General features: G+C 36.4%; 1 protein-coding gene across 8 annotated transcripts in view; it reads right to left on the minus strand.

The window, feature by feature from the left end:
* Positions 1–19,709, minus strand: part of LOC117415952 (phosphoinositide 3-kinase adapter protein 1-like) — a 63,048-nt gene that overhangs the window by 31,902 nt on the left and 11,437 nt on the right. For all 8 annotated transcript variants that reach the window (XM_059026551.1, XM_059026555.1, XM_059026550.1 and 5 more), the window contains exon 2: positions 16,803–17,219. In XM_059026551.1, coding sequence (XP_058882534.1) covers positions 16,803–17,219 — 417 coding nt within the window. The remainder of the gene's footprint in view (positions 1–16,802; positions 17,220–19,709) is intronic.

The following is a 19,709-nucleotide window of genomic DNA, read 5'->3' on the forward strand; positions in this document are numbered from 1 at the left end:
GTCAACCACTAAAGACAAGTATGTATAATATGTATGCATTTAGGGTGATTATACTATATGTCTATATGCTGGCACATCAGTCCAGTTCTGTACTTCTTTGCCTGCAGGATGGCTAACCATGGCGAACGGCAAAGATTCTTATTAGACTCATGCATTTCCTTAACTGTGACATGTAACACACTTCACTAGACTGTTCTGTGTTTTACCATGCAGATACTACACATTTGTTATGCTTTAACTGCGTTTGGTGGTACAGCTGTAGACTGCACACTCCAGGTAGATAAATATTTTCATTTGGTTTCATTTGGTTTAGAAACGGTCCCTTTTTTTTGTTTAAAGACAGCCTTAAAAAATGGCTTCCTGGATTCCAAATACAGTATAATCATGCTTTGTACTGTAAAGGGAAACAGATTACTGTTTGTCTGGTTCTGCATATCTGGCTCAAAAACAACAACTTGCTGCACATAAACCTGAAAGGGGGGTAATCATGCATTGTTCTATGGGAGCTGTCTGTCCGCATTCAGGATATCTTACCGGACTTCCTGAAAGAGGTTTCTCATCACATTAATAAGCTTACCCTAGGCTTTGGACAGATCATCAAATACTAAAACACCACATAGAATTACTCAATTAGTGAACAGTTTTATTAGAGAGTTTGGTTTGGTGGATATCTGGTGGTCACTTCACTCCATTCAATAATAGTGAATTTAGAAATACTAAAATAAACTTAAATTCAATGACAAAGGTTTCAACTAGAAGTCTTTCTCAATATCATTGAATGTAAGTTTATTTTAGTACAGCTAGCGTGATGGTGACTGGGTGTGCTGTGTGCGTGTGTAAATATAGATATATAGTATTAGCAAGTCTTTGAGCTTCCTTCTATGTTCTTACCACTTACCTTTCAGCAAGAGTTCTCCTTATTGTAATGTAACTGAGAACAAAGGGCACCTGTGTGCCTTGAGTAATGAGCACTAAACCAAGAAGCCATAGAAAAGCAAACTGTTCTACAAGTGCAATGCACTCAAGGGCAGCCAAGGGATTTGTTTGAGATATACTAAACAAATGAAAAATGAAAATGAGCTTGTAACATGGAATTGACCCTACAGATCCCTTTTGACTTATGGTTGCTCTGACAAATGTCCAGTGTAGTGGACAGTACAGTCAAATCAGGTTATTGCTGGATGTAATATACACTGTTTAAACTTGTTTGAGAGTTTCAAGTTAATGTTTTTCTCTTTCCCCCCATCTCTTGCTCAAAGTACATTAGATGCAGCTTTGAAGCTGAGTCTTAAAATTACTTTGCGTTATCACAAACTGAAATCTCTGCACAGGCCATTCTGGCAAACTTTGACAAAACACAGTCACAAGGATGAGTTTCTTCACCACCAAGAAAGCAGAGGGGGGGAGTGCCGTCAATCACATTTTGACAAGACAATGGATATTCAAGTGAACTGCCAATCATGTGCTGGGGGCAAGACCAAGGAGTGGCTCAGAGACGAGCTAACCAGTGTTTAGGCACGTTGCGTGATGTTAAACACCGCCCATGAATTCAACGATCCAATCACGATGGGTTAGCACTTAAGGAACAAAATGGAAGCTGAACTGCTCCGAAGAAAGTTTCTGAAGCTTGGAGAAAGCAATGGGAAAGTGTGCTGGAATAATGGGAGAATCTATGGTCTGAAGACTGGCTAAAATCATGTTCTGAGAAGGCTGAAATCAGCTTTGAAGAGGGCCCTAGCTCTTTGCTCTACGAGAAACTGAACCAGTAAATGGGACACTGCCTTGATCTGAAAGCAGGTTTTGGTTTCCGTGAAAACGAACTGAAGCATAATCAGCAGCAGGGCCTAAGGTCATGTACTAGCCGTACAGAAGAATCGCAACAAGGACAGTTCTTCGAACTACATAACTTTACAACTGCAATGCATTCTTTGAACTGAGTTATGTCTGGTCAACGCTACTGTATCTCATAAAACTCCCGACAAGTCAAAGATAATGCTGCAAGAATGTTGGAAATCAACAAGCTGATCTCCATTTGAAAATAACTATTTGTTTATTGCAAGCCGACGCAATACAATGCGTACTTCAAGCAAAGTATCGTCTTCTTTCATTGGAACTTCAGATCGAAAGAGAGAAGCTGCAGTGTTCATCAACAAAGAAGATTGACTTCTTTGTTGAAAATCGAAGTATTCAACATATCAAATATTAAATATTTTATGACTCAATAAATTAACTGTAGATAATGCTATCAAGTTAGTGGATAAATTGTTCTAGGAATAGAATATAACTTCCTGTTTTAGAGTGTGTAAGAAATGTATTTTGTTTGTTGAAATGTGCAACTCAGAGGAGTTGCCTCATAAATGCAGAGAATTTGATCACTGTCCCATTTCTGAGTTAATTTGAAGATATAATCAGTTGAGGTCAATAACATATTATTAGTCTGGTAGATCACGTTTAAATTAACACAGTAAAACTAATTTGCTAAATTAGGTACTGGAATGTTGGATTCCATTGTGAATGGGAAGTTGCATTAATTCTCATGCATTTTGATATGAAACGTGATCGATTACAACGAGAAACAAGTATTGAAAATACTAATGCAAAGTAGACACTTTGTGTGATAAGCCATATTTAATATTAGTATATTAACCATGTATGCTAATGATGTTATGGTCTTTGTAATCATTTGACTATGAAATCAATGAGCTGTATACTACTCTCGAATATCTCTAACCAATCGCCTTTCCTTTCTGTAATATTGGATTAGTTGTGCACACTTCTTATTTTTAAATAAAATATTGTTTTATATTTCTGACACGTTGTGTGAATGTCGATTTTGTCAAAGCAATCCAAGTTCTACATGATCCTGAACTTAAATATGGTATGTCTCATTTCTTACATTTTGACATCCCTGAGAGGGCGACTAGAGACTAATCTATATTTAAATAAATTGTATACCTAATTCAGTACACCAGTCAGGAGTGCTCTGTATTAAACTGTAGCATGGCTCTACCACGTTACTGCGCTGGTGATGCCACATCCTCCAAGAAATAAATCTTGTAAATAACCTCTGACCACCATGGTGGGTGTCAGCAGGACTGCATATTAGTGTTTTCACATTTCTAACTACAATGGCATCTACAGTCAAACTCTATGGCAAAAAACAAAACACAGAGACAATATTTGAATGATACAGGAAACATAAGGTTGTTGTCTTTCTTTCAAATTATACACTGCTGTGCAAAAGTCTTAGACAATTTGCACATGGGGGGGTTGGACGCTTCTCGCACCCCCCTTGAATTGCTTCGCGCCCCCTGTTGAGAACAACTGGGTAAATGTAATGGATTAGCTACTCATGTATAGTTTACTTTGAGTTGTTGTGATCACAAGTTTTTGAAGATTTTGATCAATGTGAATTAAAGATTGCTAAATGACAAGCTTGGTTTCTTCTCACCCAGACTAAGCTGTATTAATAACAGTCAAAGTTGTTATAATAGTGGAAAACACTAGTGGAGGCTTTGAGTAAATTGTTGATTATTATTATTTGTTTATTTAGCAGACGCCTTACAGAGACTAGGGTGTGTGAGCGATGCATCAGCTGCAGAGTCACTTACAATTACATCTCACCCGAAAGACGGAACAAGGAGGTTAAGTGACTTGTTCAGGGTCACACAATGAGTCAGTGGCTGAGGTGAGATTTGAACCGTGGACCTCCTGGTTACAAGCCCTTTTCTTTGACCACTGGACCACACAGCCTCCTAACATATATATATATATTGTAACCCCTGAATGTGTCTAAGACTTTTGCACAGCAGTATATATTTACGCTTGCATTGCCTGTTGTAAACAGAGAAGCTCTTCAGAGTGACATTGTTAGCAATGCTCATGTGACACTACAGTATATAACCCGACAACAGAAAGTGATCATCTAAACCTGCACTGTATATGCATTGCTGTGAATTCAGTATAAAATGTTTTCTCTTTCATCTCATAGACTTACAGCACTGCATCTGATGTGGTTTGAGACTGTTGGTTATTTTTGTTTTTGTTGTTCACGGGTAGCCTGTTACACTAACATTAAACTAATACAAATAAAAGTGGTACTAATACATATTATTTTATACCACAAGGGAGGATATATCTAGCAAGGGACACATTTTTCTTTTAACAGAACAATTATTTTGATAGTTATTAGTCATTAGTCAGCTGTGGAATTAAACTGAGCAGATACCCAGCACAACAGTGTGACAGTAATAGATCACTCATTTTAGGTAAAGGGTTTTCTAGTACAGTACCCAAGTATCTGCTGTTTTACATATAAATACTGTACAGCTCCAGGCATGACCACACTCAAATACCTCAACAAGGTAATCTCAGAAAATTTATACAATACAGGGTTGTACTCTAATAAAGGCGGAAAGAACTGAAACTATTTAACCTTGTATAAAAAAGAATTAGGATGGACATGAGTGAAGTCTTTCAAATATTAAAAGGAGCTGACATACGGGCAATCTCCATGGAAAAAGATAAATCTCACCTTTTTCTCACTCTATTTGGTAGTACTATTTTGGTTGTGTGTGTCGCCATGTAGTTTTTTTTTTTTTGTTTTTTTTTAGCCAGAAAATTGCCATTCCAAATGCAAATAACCTAATTCATATTATAATACAGGAGGGTATATTTAAATGTCTGTGTCTGAGTTCCAGTTTGGCCTTCCGCAACTGCTTACATCGTACAGCTTTCTTAAACTGGGTTTCCACAAAGTCTTTAGTTCACCCTGCCTCATTTGTCCAAGGATAGTAAACAGTGCTTTCTTATGTAATGTATTATTTGCTAAACATTTTGACAGCATATATTTATTAGAAACCTATAATAATAATAATAATAATATTAATAATAATAATAATAATAATAATAATTAGTCATTTATCAAACGCTTTTATCCGACGCGACAAAGACTAGGAGTGATCTATGCAACTGCTGTTGCAGAGTCACATGTCTCATCCGAAGGATACAGTATATATACAAGTACGTATATACATGTACAAGTTTTCCTACAGATCCGTAGCTTCAGCAAATCTGATGCATATAGTCTACTAACGGAGCTATAATACCAGCACTTAAAGATATAAAAATTATCCTGTCAAAATGTTTAGTACAGCACATTGTTTAAATATTGATAGTAAATCAGGCTACCCTACCAATTCACTGTGTTTCCCACTACATATTATTGTTATTATAATAATAATAATAATAATAATAATAATAATAATAATAATAATAATAATAATAATAATAACAAGAAATACCTGAATCTGAATCCAGCAGTGACAGTTAAGGCTCTCGCCAGTAGAATGTGATTATAATATAATTTATACCACAAGAGTAGGTATATCTTGCATGGGACATATTTTTGTTATCTCACTTAAGTGGGATAACATGCGTGGATAACTTGAGTGGGATAACATGCCCACCAGGACTAGTTTTCAATGTGTTTGTTTACATTCCAATCCAGTGCTGTGCTACTGATATTCAGGACGCAGCTGCGTGTCAGTAGTTCAAACAATGCTGCCACCTATATGTGTTTTATAACAACTGTAAAATGCTGAAATAAAATCATTTCAAATTGATATTGTTGTTTTGATATGGACTCTGATTTCCTTGAGAATGAGTTTAATCAAGAAATGGCAGTTACCTATCTGCTTACGTCTGACTTATCCAAACACGTGTAACATCAATTTTTGCTACCTCATCAAATTCTCCTACCGGTAGCAAAATATGACATGTATAACTGTCAGATTTTGCTACCTTGTCAGATTTTACTACCTGCACCAAAATGTTGTCTCAAAGTATAAACATTAAAAAGAGGAAAAATTGGATGGCCGTTAACCTGGTGTCAAAATTTCCTACCTTAGCTATGAAATAGGGTAGGGAAGGGAAATGTGTAATGTTCTGTTTTATAGTTTTATGTTCTCCTAATAAAAGTTTGATAAAAAAAAAAACAATAAAAAAAACATAGCCATAGCATTTAACACAAAGTGCACCAACTTTCAATCAAAAACGCAAAAGCCAGATGTCTCAAATTTTATTTTTCAGCTTTTTTGTAGCCTTCAGGTTAGATTTTATTGGTTAGGTAGTCACAAATAACTGAAACCTTTGAAGCCATGAATAATTAGAATGAAACAAATTCTGATATTTAACAGTGGAAACAAAATCTGATGACCTCTCCTGAGCTGCAAGGGAATAAAAGCTTTGGGCAAGTGTAGTGCACAAGGTAAGAAAAACTAACAGGGTAGTAACAGTAAGAAACAACCGTTTAGTCAAGAAATGCCAATTACCAATCTGACTGCGCCTGACTTACCTGGGTAGCCTGTAGCCCCTTCATTAAAACCGGTATACGTAGGAAAAAATAGAGAGGATGTAAACTGACAGACTGAGCTCAAGGTTGTATCTAAAGACAGTTGTGAAGAGGCCATAAACAGTGGCATGTGCTCCACTGTTTGATTTCTACCTTGTTTTCTTTTTGATTATTTAAGTTTAAAATGTTTTTTGTTATAAACTTTGATTTATTTGTGTTTTTCCTTTGGGAAGGAAAAAACAGATAACAAAAAACAAACAAATAAATAAAAATAAAATAATGAGTGGGCAATCCCAACAAGCCCTGAGAAGGTGGGCGCAGGTGGCTAGGAACACTGCAGCCCCCTTCAAAAATATAACAAGAAGGCACAGGACCAGGTGCCTCCTCTGAGACGCCCTCTCAATCGAGGGCTATGTTAAGGTCATGGCTAAGGTGGTGGGGCCATTGGCCATTGTGGCAGCCTCCAAAATGTATGGGAAGGCTGTGTTTTTCCTGAAATCGGAGTCCGCCGTGAACACCGCAATCAAGAGGGGTCTCACGGTGGCGGGGATGTTTATCCCCGTCGAACTGCTTGCAGGCCCTGGGGGAAGATTAACCCTTAGCGGTCCATTTATTCAGCACGTCTCAGGCGCGTCAGGTCCAATTTATTTTCACACACGCAGTTTATTTTAGACGCGATGTTTAAAAGTATTTTTTTTATAGTAAAACAGGTTTAAAAGGCACTGCATATCAACAGGACCCTGCATCTCTAGCCCCACCCCACCCCTTGTTCGCTATATTTTTCAAATACCTCTTAATAATAGTACATACCGATAAATCATCTCTTGATCACTCGTTTTATCACCAAACACCTCAATAATGCAATCCAAGTCGTTATTTTATTACTATAACATCTAAAAAAAACTGCAAATGTCTGTGATATTCTTTGAGCGCTGGATGCGGAAGCAGCTATCTTTTTTGTTTATGTCTGTGTTATCTATGTGGTGTCGGGTCTATCAGTATTCACGGGATACGCCCATTTTTTTCGGCTTCTCTCGGCTCCTATTGTTCTCACTCGGCCATTGAATGATTTTCTCGGCTTTTTCCCGGAGAAAAAACGACTAGAGACCTGTTTTTTGCGTCTTTTTCATGATGTCGGACAGGGTCCGACATTGGACCGGAAAGGGAAAATTGCAATGTCGGACCAGGTCCGACATAGGACCGCAAAGGGTTAAAATAGAAATCCACCCCATCTCCTTGGGCTGCAAAGATGAGCCCCTCCACCACGTGCTGTCCTTCTGCCGCCAGGTGACCATCCACCTGACCGTCGGGACGGCCCCCCAAGCGATCTGGGAGTGCAAAGCAGCGTTGCACCCAGACTCTGTCAGGTATCACGAGGGGGTCCTCAGGACCGGGGAGCCAACTTCGGGCGAGGGCTAGAGTCCCCAGTGGGAGGCTCTGTACTCCCCGCTGGTCCCGAGAGGAGCTGGGGACCTAGGATGGAGGGTGATGCACGGAGCGCTCGCGCCAGGAGAGATCCTGCTTCGCTTTACCGACTCGGACGCTGCATGCCCTTTCTGCCGTCAGTCCGTGTCGGTAGCTCACATTTATTTTCTTTGCGCCAGGCTGCAGCCGTTCTTTCTGTTCTTAAAGAACCTCCTGCTGCAGTTCTGGCTGCATTTTTCTCCGACCCTCCTTATTTTCGGGCACCCTGTTCCCTACACCAAGAAGAGAGACCTCTTGGTGAATCTGCTCCTAGCTCTTGCTAGACTGGCCTTCTACAAGACCAGGTAGCGTAAGATCACCGGGGAGGGTCTCTCTGACTGTGGGGCCATGTTCAGGGCCCTGGTCCGGTCCTGGTTTAGAGTACGCCCACGTGGAGTCCGCTGGCGACATGACGGCCTTTGTTGACCAGTGGGCTCTAGGGGGCGTGCTCTGTACCACCCCCCCTTTTGTTTTGACCATTTAATTTACAGACCTTTTAACCGTTTTTTTTGTTAAAATTAGTTAATGGGCAGTCTTTGTTGGCACCCCTTTTTGTTTAGGGGTGCTAAACTGATTTTTTTCAGTGGGCAGCTGGTGTAGTCCCCCTACTGGACATTAAATAGGACTAGTTCTAATATGACTAATAATAATAATAATAATAATAATAATAATAATAATAATAATAATAATAATATAATACCTCCATATGGTAGTACATACCTTGCAATTCTTTGGCTGGTAAATTGCACATAAAATTAGTTTTCGCACATAGAACAACTACGAATCTAACACCTCCTAGGTAAAAACAAATTGGTTTGTGATTTTAAATTTAAGCCAACCAGCAAGGTGTTTAAGGGAAATAAAAGGTTATTTTAAATAAATGGTTGTTTCTAATGCAATCCAACTCTAGACACATTTATAGAAAAGCTGAAAGTTTCAAATCAAGATAAAATGTTACTATTTTTTACTGGAGAAATGCTGTTTCCCCAAATCAGCTTACACTTCGATAAATGTAGTAACAGTAGTGCTGGGACGAGCACAGGATTTTCATGTTCGGATATTCCCTCATAATTTAAATATTTGTTCAGATATTCGTTCATTTTTCAAAAAGTAATAAAAGCCATTATATTGCTCTGAATGCAGGCAGAGACAGCATAGCAGCAGGGGCAGAGGGCGTGGCCATGGCCCCTGTGTGTGTGCCTTTATTTTACAGCAAGACCTTACAATATGTAACATGTTAAAATAGAAAAATATCCCAGGAGTAAAGAATAAATTGTGTAGGACTTTACCCCAGTGAATTAACTACAAAACAAAGGATGTCAAATAACATTGTTTTGTTTATTCCCAAAATAAATAGTACATAAAGTTGATAACGCATTTTATTTTTTTTAAATTTTTTTTTCATTCCTTGCCATTGCCGTTTCTTCATAGTAAACAGTGGCCATCGACACGATTTCATTAAGTAATAACATGAGGTTTACTTGTGCCTTTTTGCAGCTGAACAAGCAAACGAAAACTGAAATTTAACTTTAAACACTTCAAGTAAAACAAACGTAGAAATAGCGTTGTAAAGTGAAGGGGAAAAAACAGTTTTGGTTCTCGTTTATTACATTCCACATAACAGAAAGTCGCAACAATATATATATATATATATATAGATATATACATATATATATATATATATATATATATATATATATATATATATACATTCTATATATATATATATATATATATATATATATATATATATATATATATATGTATATATATATTAATCTCACATATCACACAAGCCCTTTTTCATTTGCCATTTTTTGAAACTATTGCGCAAATTCTGGTGAGATGGTAAATAAGTGCAAGGTATTTTTGTCATTTGTAGCGAATAAGAACTTCTGATTTTTGTATCGGAATACATGTCAAAACATATTTGTTCAAATATTTGGATATTTGTCCCATCACTAAGTAACAGCAGTACAAAACAGTAGAAACATGTGTTTTAAAACAATGTACTGAATTATAATATTTCTTGTTTCAAATTCTGAGAGCACATTAGCTGAAAGAAATAAAGACTAGAAATTCTGAGCAATGCAAAGCCTGTTTTGTAGTGGTATTGTTTTTACTTATTTACATAGTTACTAATATCAGTTAATAGTTTCAATACATTAGTTAAATTTGAACTAAACCTTAAGGCTATATCTTGGTATCATTTAAAAATACAGGTTTAGCGCAGAATAACAAGCAGAAAGACCTACGCTCGTGTGTGCTTTTGTTTTCGAGTTTCAGCTATTCAAATACATGCATTTTCAATTCTCTATCACCTAGGAAGCAGTCATGTGGTTAGTTCTTACTTCACATGTTTAAAATAGGAACTTAAAACCGCCAAATATAAAATGCACTGCTGACATTAGTGTAAACACGTAACATGTAAAAATGATATGAAACACACTGTAGTACAGCGCTATAGTTTCCTTTAAGAAAGAAATTACATTAAGACATGCTGGGATGAATACACATTAATTAGTTAAAAGAAAGGCTATAATAAAGCCCTGTATTAGGACATTTCTGAATATCACAAATGTACCATAAACAAAAAAAGAAACAGATTTATCCAGATATTTAAGAACATAAGAAAGGTTACAAACGAGAGGAGGCCATTCGGCCCATCTTGCTCGTTTGGTTGTTAGTAGCTTATTTATTCCAGTATCTCATTAAGCAGCTTCTTGAAGGATCCCAGGGTGTCAGCTTCAACATTACTGAGGAGTTGGTTCCAGACTCCCACAATTCTTTGTGTAAAAAAGTGCCTCCTATTTTCTGTTCTGAATGCCCCTTTATCTAATCTCCATTTGTGACCTCAGATCCTTGTTTCTTTTTTCAGGTTGAAAAAGTCCACTGGGTCGACATTGTCAATACCTTTTAGAATTTTTAATGCTTGAATCAGTTCGCCACGTAGTCTTCTTTGTTCAAGACTGAACAGATTACATTCTTTTAGCCTGTCTGCATATGACATGCCTTTTCAATCAGGAATAATTCTAGTCACTCTTCTTTGCACTCTTTCTAGAGCACCAATATCCTTTTTGTAGCGAGGTGACCAGAACTGAATAGCTTCCCCACATTTCTGAGTCAACATAAACTCCTAGATTTTTTTCATAGATTCCTTCTTCAACTCAGGGTCCGACATTGGACCGGATAGGAATAATTGCAATGTCGGACCAGGTCCGACATAGGACCGCAATGGGTTAATCTTTTATGCGGGACTTTGTCAAAAGCTTTCTGTAATGTAAATAAACCATGTCATATGCTTTGTCGATGTTGCATCCTCAGAAAAATCAAGCAGGTTAGTTAGACACAATCTCCCTTTCCTAAAACCTGTCTCCCAGGATACTGTTACCATATAGGTCATTTTCCAATTTGGATCTTATTATAGTTTCCATAAGTTTACATATAATAAAAGTCAGGTGCATTGGTCTGTGGATACCTGGTTTGGTTTTGTTTCCCTTTTTGTGGATCGATATTACATTTGCAATTCTCCAGTCTGTCGGTACAACTCCTGTCTCAAGAGACTGTTGCATGATCTTAGTTAGCGGTTTGTAAATAACTTCTTTCTTTTCCTTGAGTACTATTGGAAGGACCTCATCCAGCCCAGGGGATTTGTTTATTTTAAGAGCTCCTGGTCCCTTAACACTTCTGCCTCTGTTATGCTAGTTATTTAAAACTGGATAGTAACAGGTCGGCATGTGGGGCATGTTGTCCATATCCTCTTGTAAAAACTTGTGAAAAGTAATCCTTTAATATATTTGCAATTTTTTTCTCTTCATCTATGATGTTGCCACTTGTATCTCTTACATATTTTACTTCCTCCTTGAATGTTATTTTGCTGTTATAATATTGGAAAAACTTTTTGGAATTGGTTTTGGCCCCCTTGGCAATGTTCATTTCTCTTGGCCTTTCTAACTTCCTTTTTGACTTGTGCTTGTAGTTTCAAGTACTCTTTCTGTGTACTTTGTTCTTGGTCCCCTTTAAACGCTCTGTAAAGTGCCTTTTTTTGCTGATTTTTTTTTTTTTAATTGCTCTATTAATCCATTTTGGCCATTTTGTTTTAGATTTTGATTTGTCTACTTTTGGGATTTATTTGTTTTGCACCTCTAGTACTACATTTTTGAAAAATAGCCATATTTTCTCTATGGATGTTTTCTCTATTTCACTCCAATCTACTTCTGTTGGTCTTTGCTTCATTTCTTCATAGTTTGCCTTTTTAAAATTGCACTTCAAATGAGACCATGTTGTGATCTGAGTTTGCCAATGGTTCTCTGACTTCTGTTTTAGTTATTCTGTCTTCGTTATTTGAAAAGACTAAATCAAGGCATGACTCCCCTCTAGTCGGTGCCTTGACAAATTGCGTTAGGAAGCAGCCATTTGTCATTTCTACCATTTCAATTTCAGCTGTTGCGATCCCCACCGGGTTTTCCCATTTTATATGGGGGAAGTTGAAATCCCCCATTAGTATGGCTTCTCCTTTACTGCACGCATTTCTAATGTCATATAACAGATTATTTTCCACTGTATCTGAATTTGGCAGTCTATAGCATGCCCCTATTATTATGCCCTTTGAATTGTGTCAATTATTCTGACCCATATTGATTCTGCATTGTTTTTTTTCATCCAGATTTAACACCTGGGCTTTAAGACTATTTTTGATGTATAGCGCTACCCCTCCGCCTCTTCTGTCCTGCCTGTCTTTCCTATACAGTGTATACCCACTAATATTATATTTGTCTCCATTACTCTCGGATAACCAAGTTTCTGTAACACCTATCACATCGTAGTTACTTGTTAGTGCAGTAGCTTCAAGTGCTAACATTTTGTTTTTGAGACTTCTAGCATTTAGATAAATTCATTTAATGGCTGTCTTACCTGAGTTGTTGCCCTTGTTTATGTAGTCTCTCTTCTGTTTTTTGTTGATTCCCCCCCCCCCCCCCTTCCTTTCTAGTTTAACTGCTTCTGAACCTCCTCGAGGATCCTTTTTCCGAGTAGATTGGTTCCCTTTTTATTTAAGTGCAGTCAGTCCCACCTATATATAGTCCTTGTTGTAGAATGTGGTCCAAGGTTCAAGGAAGGTGCACCACGATTTCAGCCGTACATTTAGTTTATTTATTTCCAGCTATCCATGTGCTCCTTTGCAAGGTGCCGGCAGTATCCCAGAAAATATCCCAGAAAATACCAAAGTTTTGGTCTTGTCTTTTAATTTCCTTCCTAGCTCTCTGAATTTATTTTGCAAGGATCTTGGTCTGTCTCTTCCAATGTTGTTTATACCAATGTGGATGACTACTACCGGTTCTCAGTGATGCGAGTGACAAAGGCTCCTGTTGTTGTAAGCGGGTCCACTGAACTGCGCACTGAACTTGCTGTGTTTCTCAACATGGAGTCCCCGACAACCATGACCTCCCTTTTTTCAGCTGCCTGCCCAGCACCATTTATGGGGTCCTGGATGATGTTCCTTTCTTTCTCTTGATGCTGGTTTTGATCAACTAAATTTTGAAGTGGGTCAAATTTGTTTGATTTATGTAAAAGTGCGTTACACTTTTAATAAATTCCAAGTTTACAAAAAAAAAAGGAAAATAAATACATACATACATACATAAATAAATAAATAAATAAATAAATAAATAACATAATAATGCCTTTTTTATTTTTTTATTTTCAGAAATCAGGTACATCGATAGTTTATCACTAACCATCACATGAAACTAAGGGAACTCGCAACTGAAATAATTCAATTACTTAACGTATACCATAAAATGGATATGAGAAAAAACAAGTAATCTGTATCATTTGTAACAAAATGCACGGCAAAGTAATATATGGAGTCTACGTCAGACCTAGAGTTGTATAAGAACGGGATAGAGAGAAACAATGGGCCCTTTTTGTTTTGGTTTGGCGAGGCTTTGACCTGTACACAGACCCAGCGTTTGCTACCCTCGGATAAGAAGAGAAGGTAGAGTTTGTTTAAAGAAATGTAGTTTAGTTCTCCATTGTGGAGATAGGATTTTGTTTTGTTTGTCATATTTTGGTTAAAAGTGAATGTGTATGTTAAAAACGGACTGCCTTAAATAAACATGTGAGCCCCGCCTTGTTTGCACCATACTTTTTGTTGTTGTGAAACTTTCCTTCTTGCACTTAAAGACTGTGATAGAGCCCAAAACAGTGACTTAAATACTACACTTTGTCACTCACTGAATCAACCTTTAAGGTGTCCAAAAGGACACAACTTTGTACACACAGTACAAGTGATTAATTGAATATAAATATGGATTTGAATATAAAAAGTTGATCCTGTCTAATGAAGTTTTGCTTCATGTCCTTTTAGCCATTCAACGTGTGTGCAAGAAGACACTCAATTTATATGTGAATACAGTAAGACAGTGTCAAGTATCCAGTTGCTAAAATATTTTTGCAAGTCATTGCAGTTGCCAAAAATAAGGCTGCTAAAAAAGGAACGTCTCGCCCAAAATTACACTTGGACAGGTTAACGCAACCAGTGTATTTTACTCACATTTTGGATAGCTTTCCTCTACAGTATGACACACGCTGCTTTAGGCATTACACAATACAGATGGCGTATTAATCTCCGAGAGCTCAAAGTAAACTATATACTATTGTCAATGGCCTCAAATATTACGAGAGTTGAAAAAATCTTACAATGCATTTACTGTTCTACTTCTAACGTGTCATTCATCCACAATATGTTGAGTACGTGTAAAAATGTGTGACACTGATACATCCACATTCTGATACTCTAATAGCTATTGCCACAGAAAGTACCCACAAAGTTTCATCACAACTGTAGAAGATTATTTCTAGATACACAGTATGAAATCCTCAAAAGCCTGACGTATTGTATATAATGGTGCCTCCACTTCCGTCTCTGCTGTATGTGCATCATGGGACAATAAACAAAAGTATACAAGTGTATTGCCACACTGTATCATTTATATTGTATTTTTATTGGGTTGGTGTGATTATTTTCTCCTATTGTTTATTGCAAGAGAAGAAAACGAAGACATTTACCCTAAAAAAACAATTTATAGAGAGAATCCTATTACTCACTATGGTGAGGTTTTTTTTATATATATATAGGCCATCTTTAATCGAAATGTCAGTGTAATATACATTTTAAAATGATCTGTGACTATATGTTTAATTCATTGCAAAGTTTGGCCAAATTATTTGGAATTAAAACATTATAAAATAGGAAGAAACAGTCTAGGGAGTAGCTCTTAATTACATGAAGTAAAATGCTTTAGGCATTACAATCTTCCATTACCGAGTTAGCTTTAACTATAACTTACAAAAAAAGGGGGGCACATTTACACTGGTGCAAACAAAATAGGCCCTGTGTCATTGCTTTTTAAATAAGGGTCTTAAAAAGGATTGCTAATTCTAACTTGACTGTACTTGTTCCCCAAATTCTATCTGTCTGTAATGTTTTTATATCCTTTCAGACTGCTGACATTACATCCCCATTGAGCCACTCAGTCTGAATAAAATAGAACTGTGCACTTGTGAACAGTGAGAAGTTATTTCTGCTGACCCTAAAGCAGCCTGTCTCAGGGTCAACCATCAATACTCACACAGACTGAACACCACTAAAAAAGCATGACTCAGATCCGGTTAACCAAAATAACAGCATGCTCCTTTGCTGTGGTCTGACAAGTGTTTTTACTTCATGGCACGCTTTGAATTTTGGCATTAAAATTGCTAATGTGCACTTACACTTGGTGCATGCTTCTACTGATTTGCATGTAATTCGTCTATACAGTACCTAGGACTATATTTTAATAACAGAGCCGCTACCTTTATTGTAACTAAGTAGCAAATAACAAAACAAACAACAGTTATAATGATGACTAACCGTTCCGGGGTGTTTTATGAAGAGTAAGAATTTAATAATAGCAGTCATCATTGATTTTTTTTTTGATACTTTTTTGATACAGTGCTATTAAAATGTATTTTGTTTATTTACAGTACAATATTCGGAGGCTTGCAGCATAAAAATACTTGTGTCATGAATAATGCATCATAGCCTTTGGAAGCTTCTCCTTCAGGCTACTTCTGAACCACTGTCATCAAATATCCAGCTTCAGCTGAATCATTCCTCATAGCAAAGAAATCGCCCGCATTCATAAAATGTGAAAGTTCTCAAGAAGGTTTTTAAAATAAAACTTTACTGTCAAAATAATGACATAATTCTGGGAGTTTGAGTTCTTGTAAAATAATCATACCAACACAATGCTTTCCACCTTCAAATGACTTCTCTAAACCATGCTGTACCTTGGACTTTATAAACACACTTTATTTACACACTTGTAGGCTAGAATGTGTAGTCAAGGTGACAAAGTTGTTTTATGTTTTAGCTTCAGGACTGCCTATGCCTAAATCTATTTAATTAAATACATATTTGTCAGTATGGTATGAATATTTGGTAAGGTTTAAAAATAATCTTACAGTTTTTAGAAACAAAAAAATATATATGTTAAATAAAATCCAAGGCAATGGAGCCCCAAACTGACAAAGTCTTACTGAGTAATAATGCAAATTGCAAACCTGAACTTCTATTTGCAATGTCACACATCAAGCCATTGGTCACAGGTCTTTATTTTTGTATTGCTGGTATGATTTGTATTTTACAATTCTTTGATATAAAAGATCATAAAAGATGATTTAGAACAAATTTGCTGTCTTATGGTTGTAAATTTATAAAGGTTTATGCAGAAACCTGGCATTAAAAGAAGCATTGAGCTTTCTAGCCTTCATTATTAGCCATTTTTTCTGGTTTCAAACAAAACCAAAAACATTTCAATATTATTTTAATTGCATTTGTACAAATTGTGCAGAACTGTATGGTGGTTTCGTACAAATTTACAAAATTAACCAAATCCTCCATACATCTCCGTCACTAAGAGAACATCTTAAGAGGGCCACCTACCTTCAGACACAGCCTGTCGAACCACTGAAATGTAGGTCGTTGGTTCATCTTCAGGATCGAGCTGTTTCCACTGATGCCAGTCCTGGAAGCATTCCGATAGCATTTCAGTCTCTGTCACTCCATAAAACAACATCACCATCTTACCAGGGGGCTGCAGAACATTCCGAAAGCTCTCCAAGACCTCAAAGCTGCCAAGAACATCCAAGAGTTCTCCTGACAGCAACAGGATAATACACCTGCTGTTCTGGAAAATACTAATGTCCTGCTCGGCCACAGGGGTATGGCTCTCGACCTCATATAACAAGACTGACTTCGTGGAAAAGTGTTTGCATGAAACCAGCACATTCTGCAGGTATGTGCTCCATTCCACAGCATCCTTTGTATAAACTATCAGCACCTCAGATAGGACCTTTAGTGCTATGAAACAAAAAAAAAACAAGAAGAAGGAGAAGAAAAAGTTGCATTGTTTTAAACCAAAATTAAGAAATTCAGTCAGTTTAAAGATTACTAGTCTCTGGATTGATGGGAAACAGCACTGAATCTGCCAGGAACATAATCTAGCAGACTGCTTTTCTAAAAAAAAAAAAAAAAAAAAAATGCAGTGTGCTAGTTTCAGCCCTATTTATTATTATTATTATTATTATTATTATTATTATTATTATTATTATTATTATGTATTTCTTAGCAGACGCCCTTATCCAGGGCGACTTACAATCGTAAGCAAATACATTTCAAGTATCACAGTACAAGTAATAATACAATTAAGAGCAAGATAAATACAATTACTTTTGTTCAAGCAAGTATTTAAGCTCTAAACTAGTATTTTAAAGCAGTTTTATGGGTATAGACAGACACCCCACCTCCTGAATAGTATTGGGACAAAAGCATAAATCCAGAACCATTGGTTCTAGAATATTCAAGAAGAAATTACTTAAACGCAAACATGTTCTTATTCATTCCTATAACATAATGTATACATTATAAAAAGATGTATACATTATTAAAAGATACGATGCAAAGGAAACCAGTTAATAATTGTGTCTGAAATAAATAACTCATTCCACTGAATAGTGTTTCTTTCTTTGTTTTAAGATAATTTCATGGGGGTGCCAGTTTTATTTTACTAAATGAGAGTTACTGTAAGATAATATTAAGTATACATTTTTTAGATAATTAAAAATGATATATTTGTTTGAATTTTAAAAAAGAATATCAAAACATGAAAAACCTAATGTTCAACCCAGCACTACTTTAAACTTTTCTACAATGGGGACAATTGTACAAGCTGTTCTACATGTATTCATCTATCCCAGTACGGCATGGACTGGAATACTTGCAACGTTACATTCAAGCATGCAATCATTCATAGAGATTAACACTACAGTGAGATATATTGTAACATATTTTTGTATACAGTCCAGTCTGTCTTAAAATGGCCTTGGGGAATGTACATTATATACAGTATACAGTGCATGGATCCAACAGGCTGGACTGTACGATGTGATACACTAAGTACCAAGCAGGGCTACACAAGTTGCACACACCGAAGAATTTGATTGGGACCCAAAGATATTCTTCGAGCTATATTTTTTGGGGGATCCGACAAGAGCATTCATCAGCTGCTGCTGGAAACCCCTTAGCTATTTTTGCACAAGCTAATCAATTCTGTCATCAGATTCGAAGTGTAATAAAAATATTAAGCCTAGTCTATACCTTTTGTCTTGTGTTAGTTTCGGGAAGGTTTGGAGTCTGTGTGCCCCTAAGATTTTGGACATTCTGCTACCCTGGTACCAAATTGGTCCAGTGAAGGGGTTTTAGAGCACTTTAATATTACTGTCAGGATTTTAAAATTAAAATACCTTTTCTGTTTTCCAAGTCATTTCATATGCCATAGACCAGGAATATGTTTGAATAATTAACAGTATACATGTGGATTAATTGGCCAATGGCTTTTTTTTTCTTTTATTGTAAAGTGCCCTGGGATGGACCACATGAAGAGCGCTATATGAAAACAAACTGTATTGTGTTGTGTATGTATGTGTATATATATAATGCAACACGCTTTTGAGGCTTTGCCATCAATGTAACATCTTTGTTTAATGGTTTATTACTGGAATTGTGTATCTCAGGCAACAGGAGTACAGATGTGAAGGCTGTAGGTTTGTTAGGGACACTTTATAATTTTACATAAATATTTCAGAACAGCCCCTTATCCAAATGTCATTATATTGGCTAAAGACAGATTATTGAGAGCATGAGAATCTGTGGATAAAGTAAGATGCCTGTCTTTACATATATATATATATATATATATATATATATATATATATATATATATCAACTGAACAAGCATTGATGAATCACTGACTGGCCTTCTCTCAATGTTATCTTTTATTATGTATAACCTTTCATGCCACTCTTACATTTATCTTTTTTTTAGAGAACCACTTTACAAATTTTGCTGAAACTTGAGCTAAGGACATGCTACAGCTCAAGTTACAGACAGTATCAGAATCTGGGAGCATATGGGTCTGTCCAGCCGTTTGAATGTCAAGCTTACGCGTTACTTATAACTATATGGACTATTTGGTCACTTACCTTTTAAGAGATACTGATAATTATAACTTTGTATTTACAGCATGGCAGCAAATGTATCACTGACATACTTGTTATGGTATTATTATTATTATTATTATTATTATTATTATTATTATTATTATTATTTAGATTTTGGGTATAAAATTTAAATTGAAAATTGACATTTTGTTTTCAAGTTTATTGTTGTATATTGCAAGTCCAAACACCATGTCATACTGTAACATTGCAAGGAAATGCTTCAAAACTTTCACTATATCAAGAGGGTCAAAAATGGAAATAATCCGAATTTGAAAATACCCCTTAAGTGAA

Source organism: Acipenser ruthenus, chromosome 7 (assembly GCF_902713425.1).
Source record: "Acipenser ruthenus chromosome 7, fAciRut3.2 maternal haplotype, whole genome shotgun sequence".
In the NCBI taxonomy this organism is placed as follows: Eukaryota; Metazoa; Chordata; class Actinopteri; order Acipenseriformes; family Acipenseridae; genus Acipenser; species Acipenser ruthenus.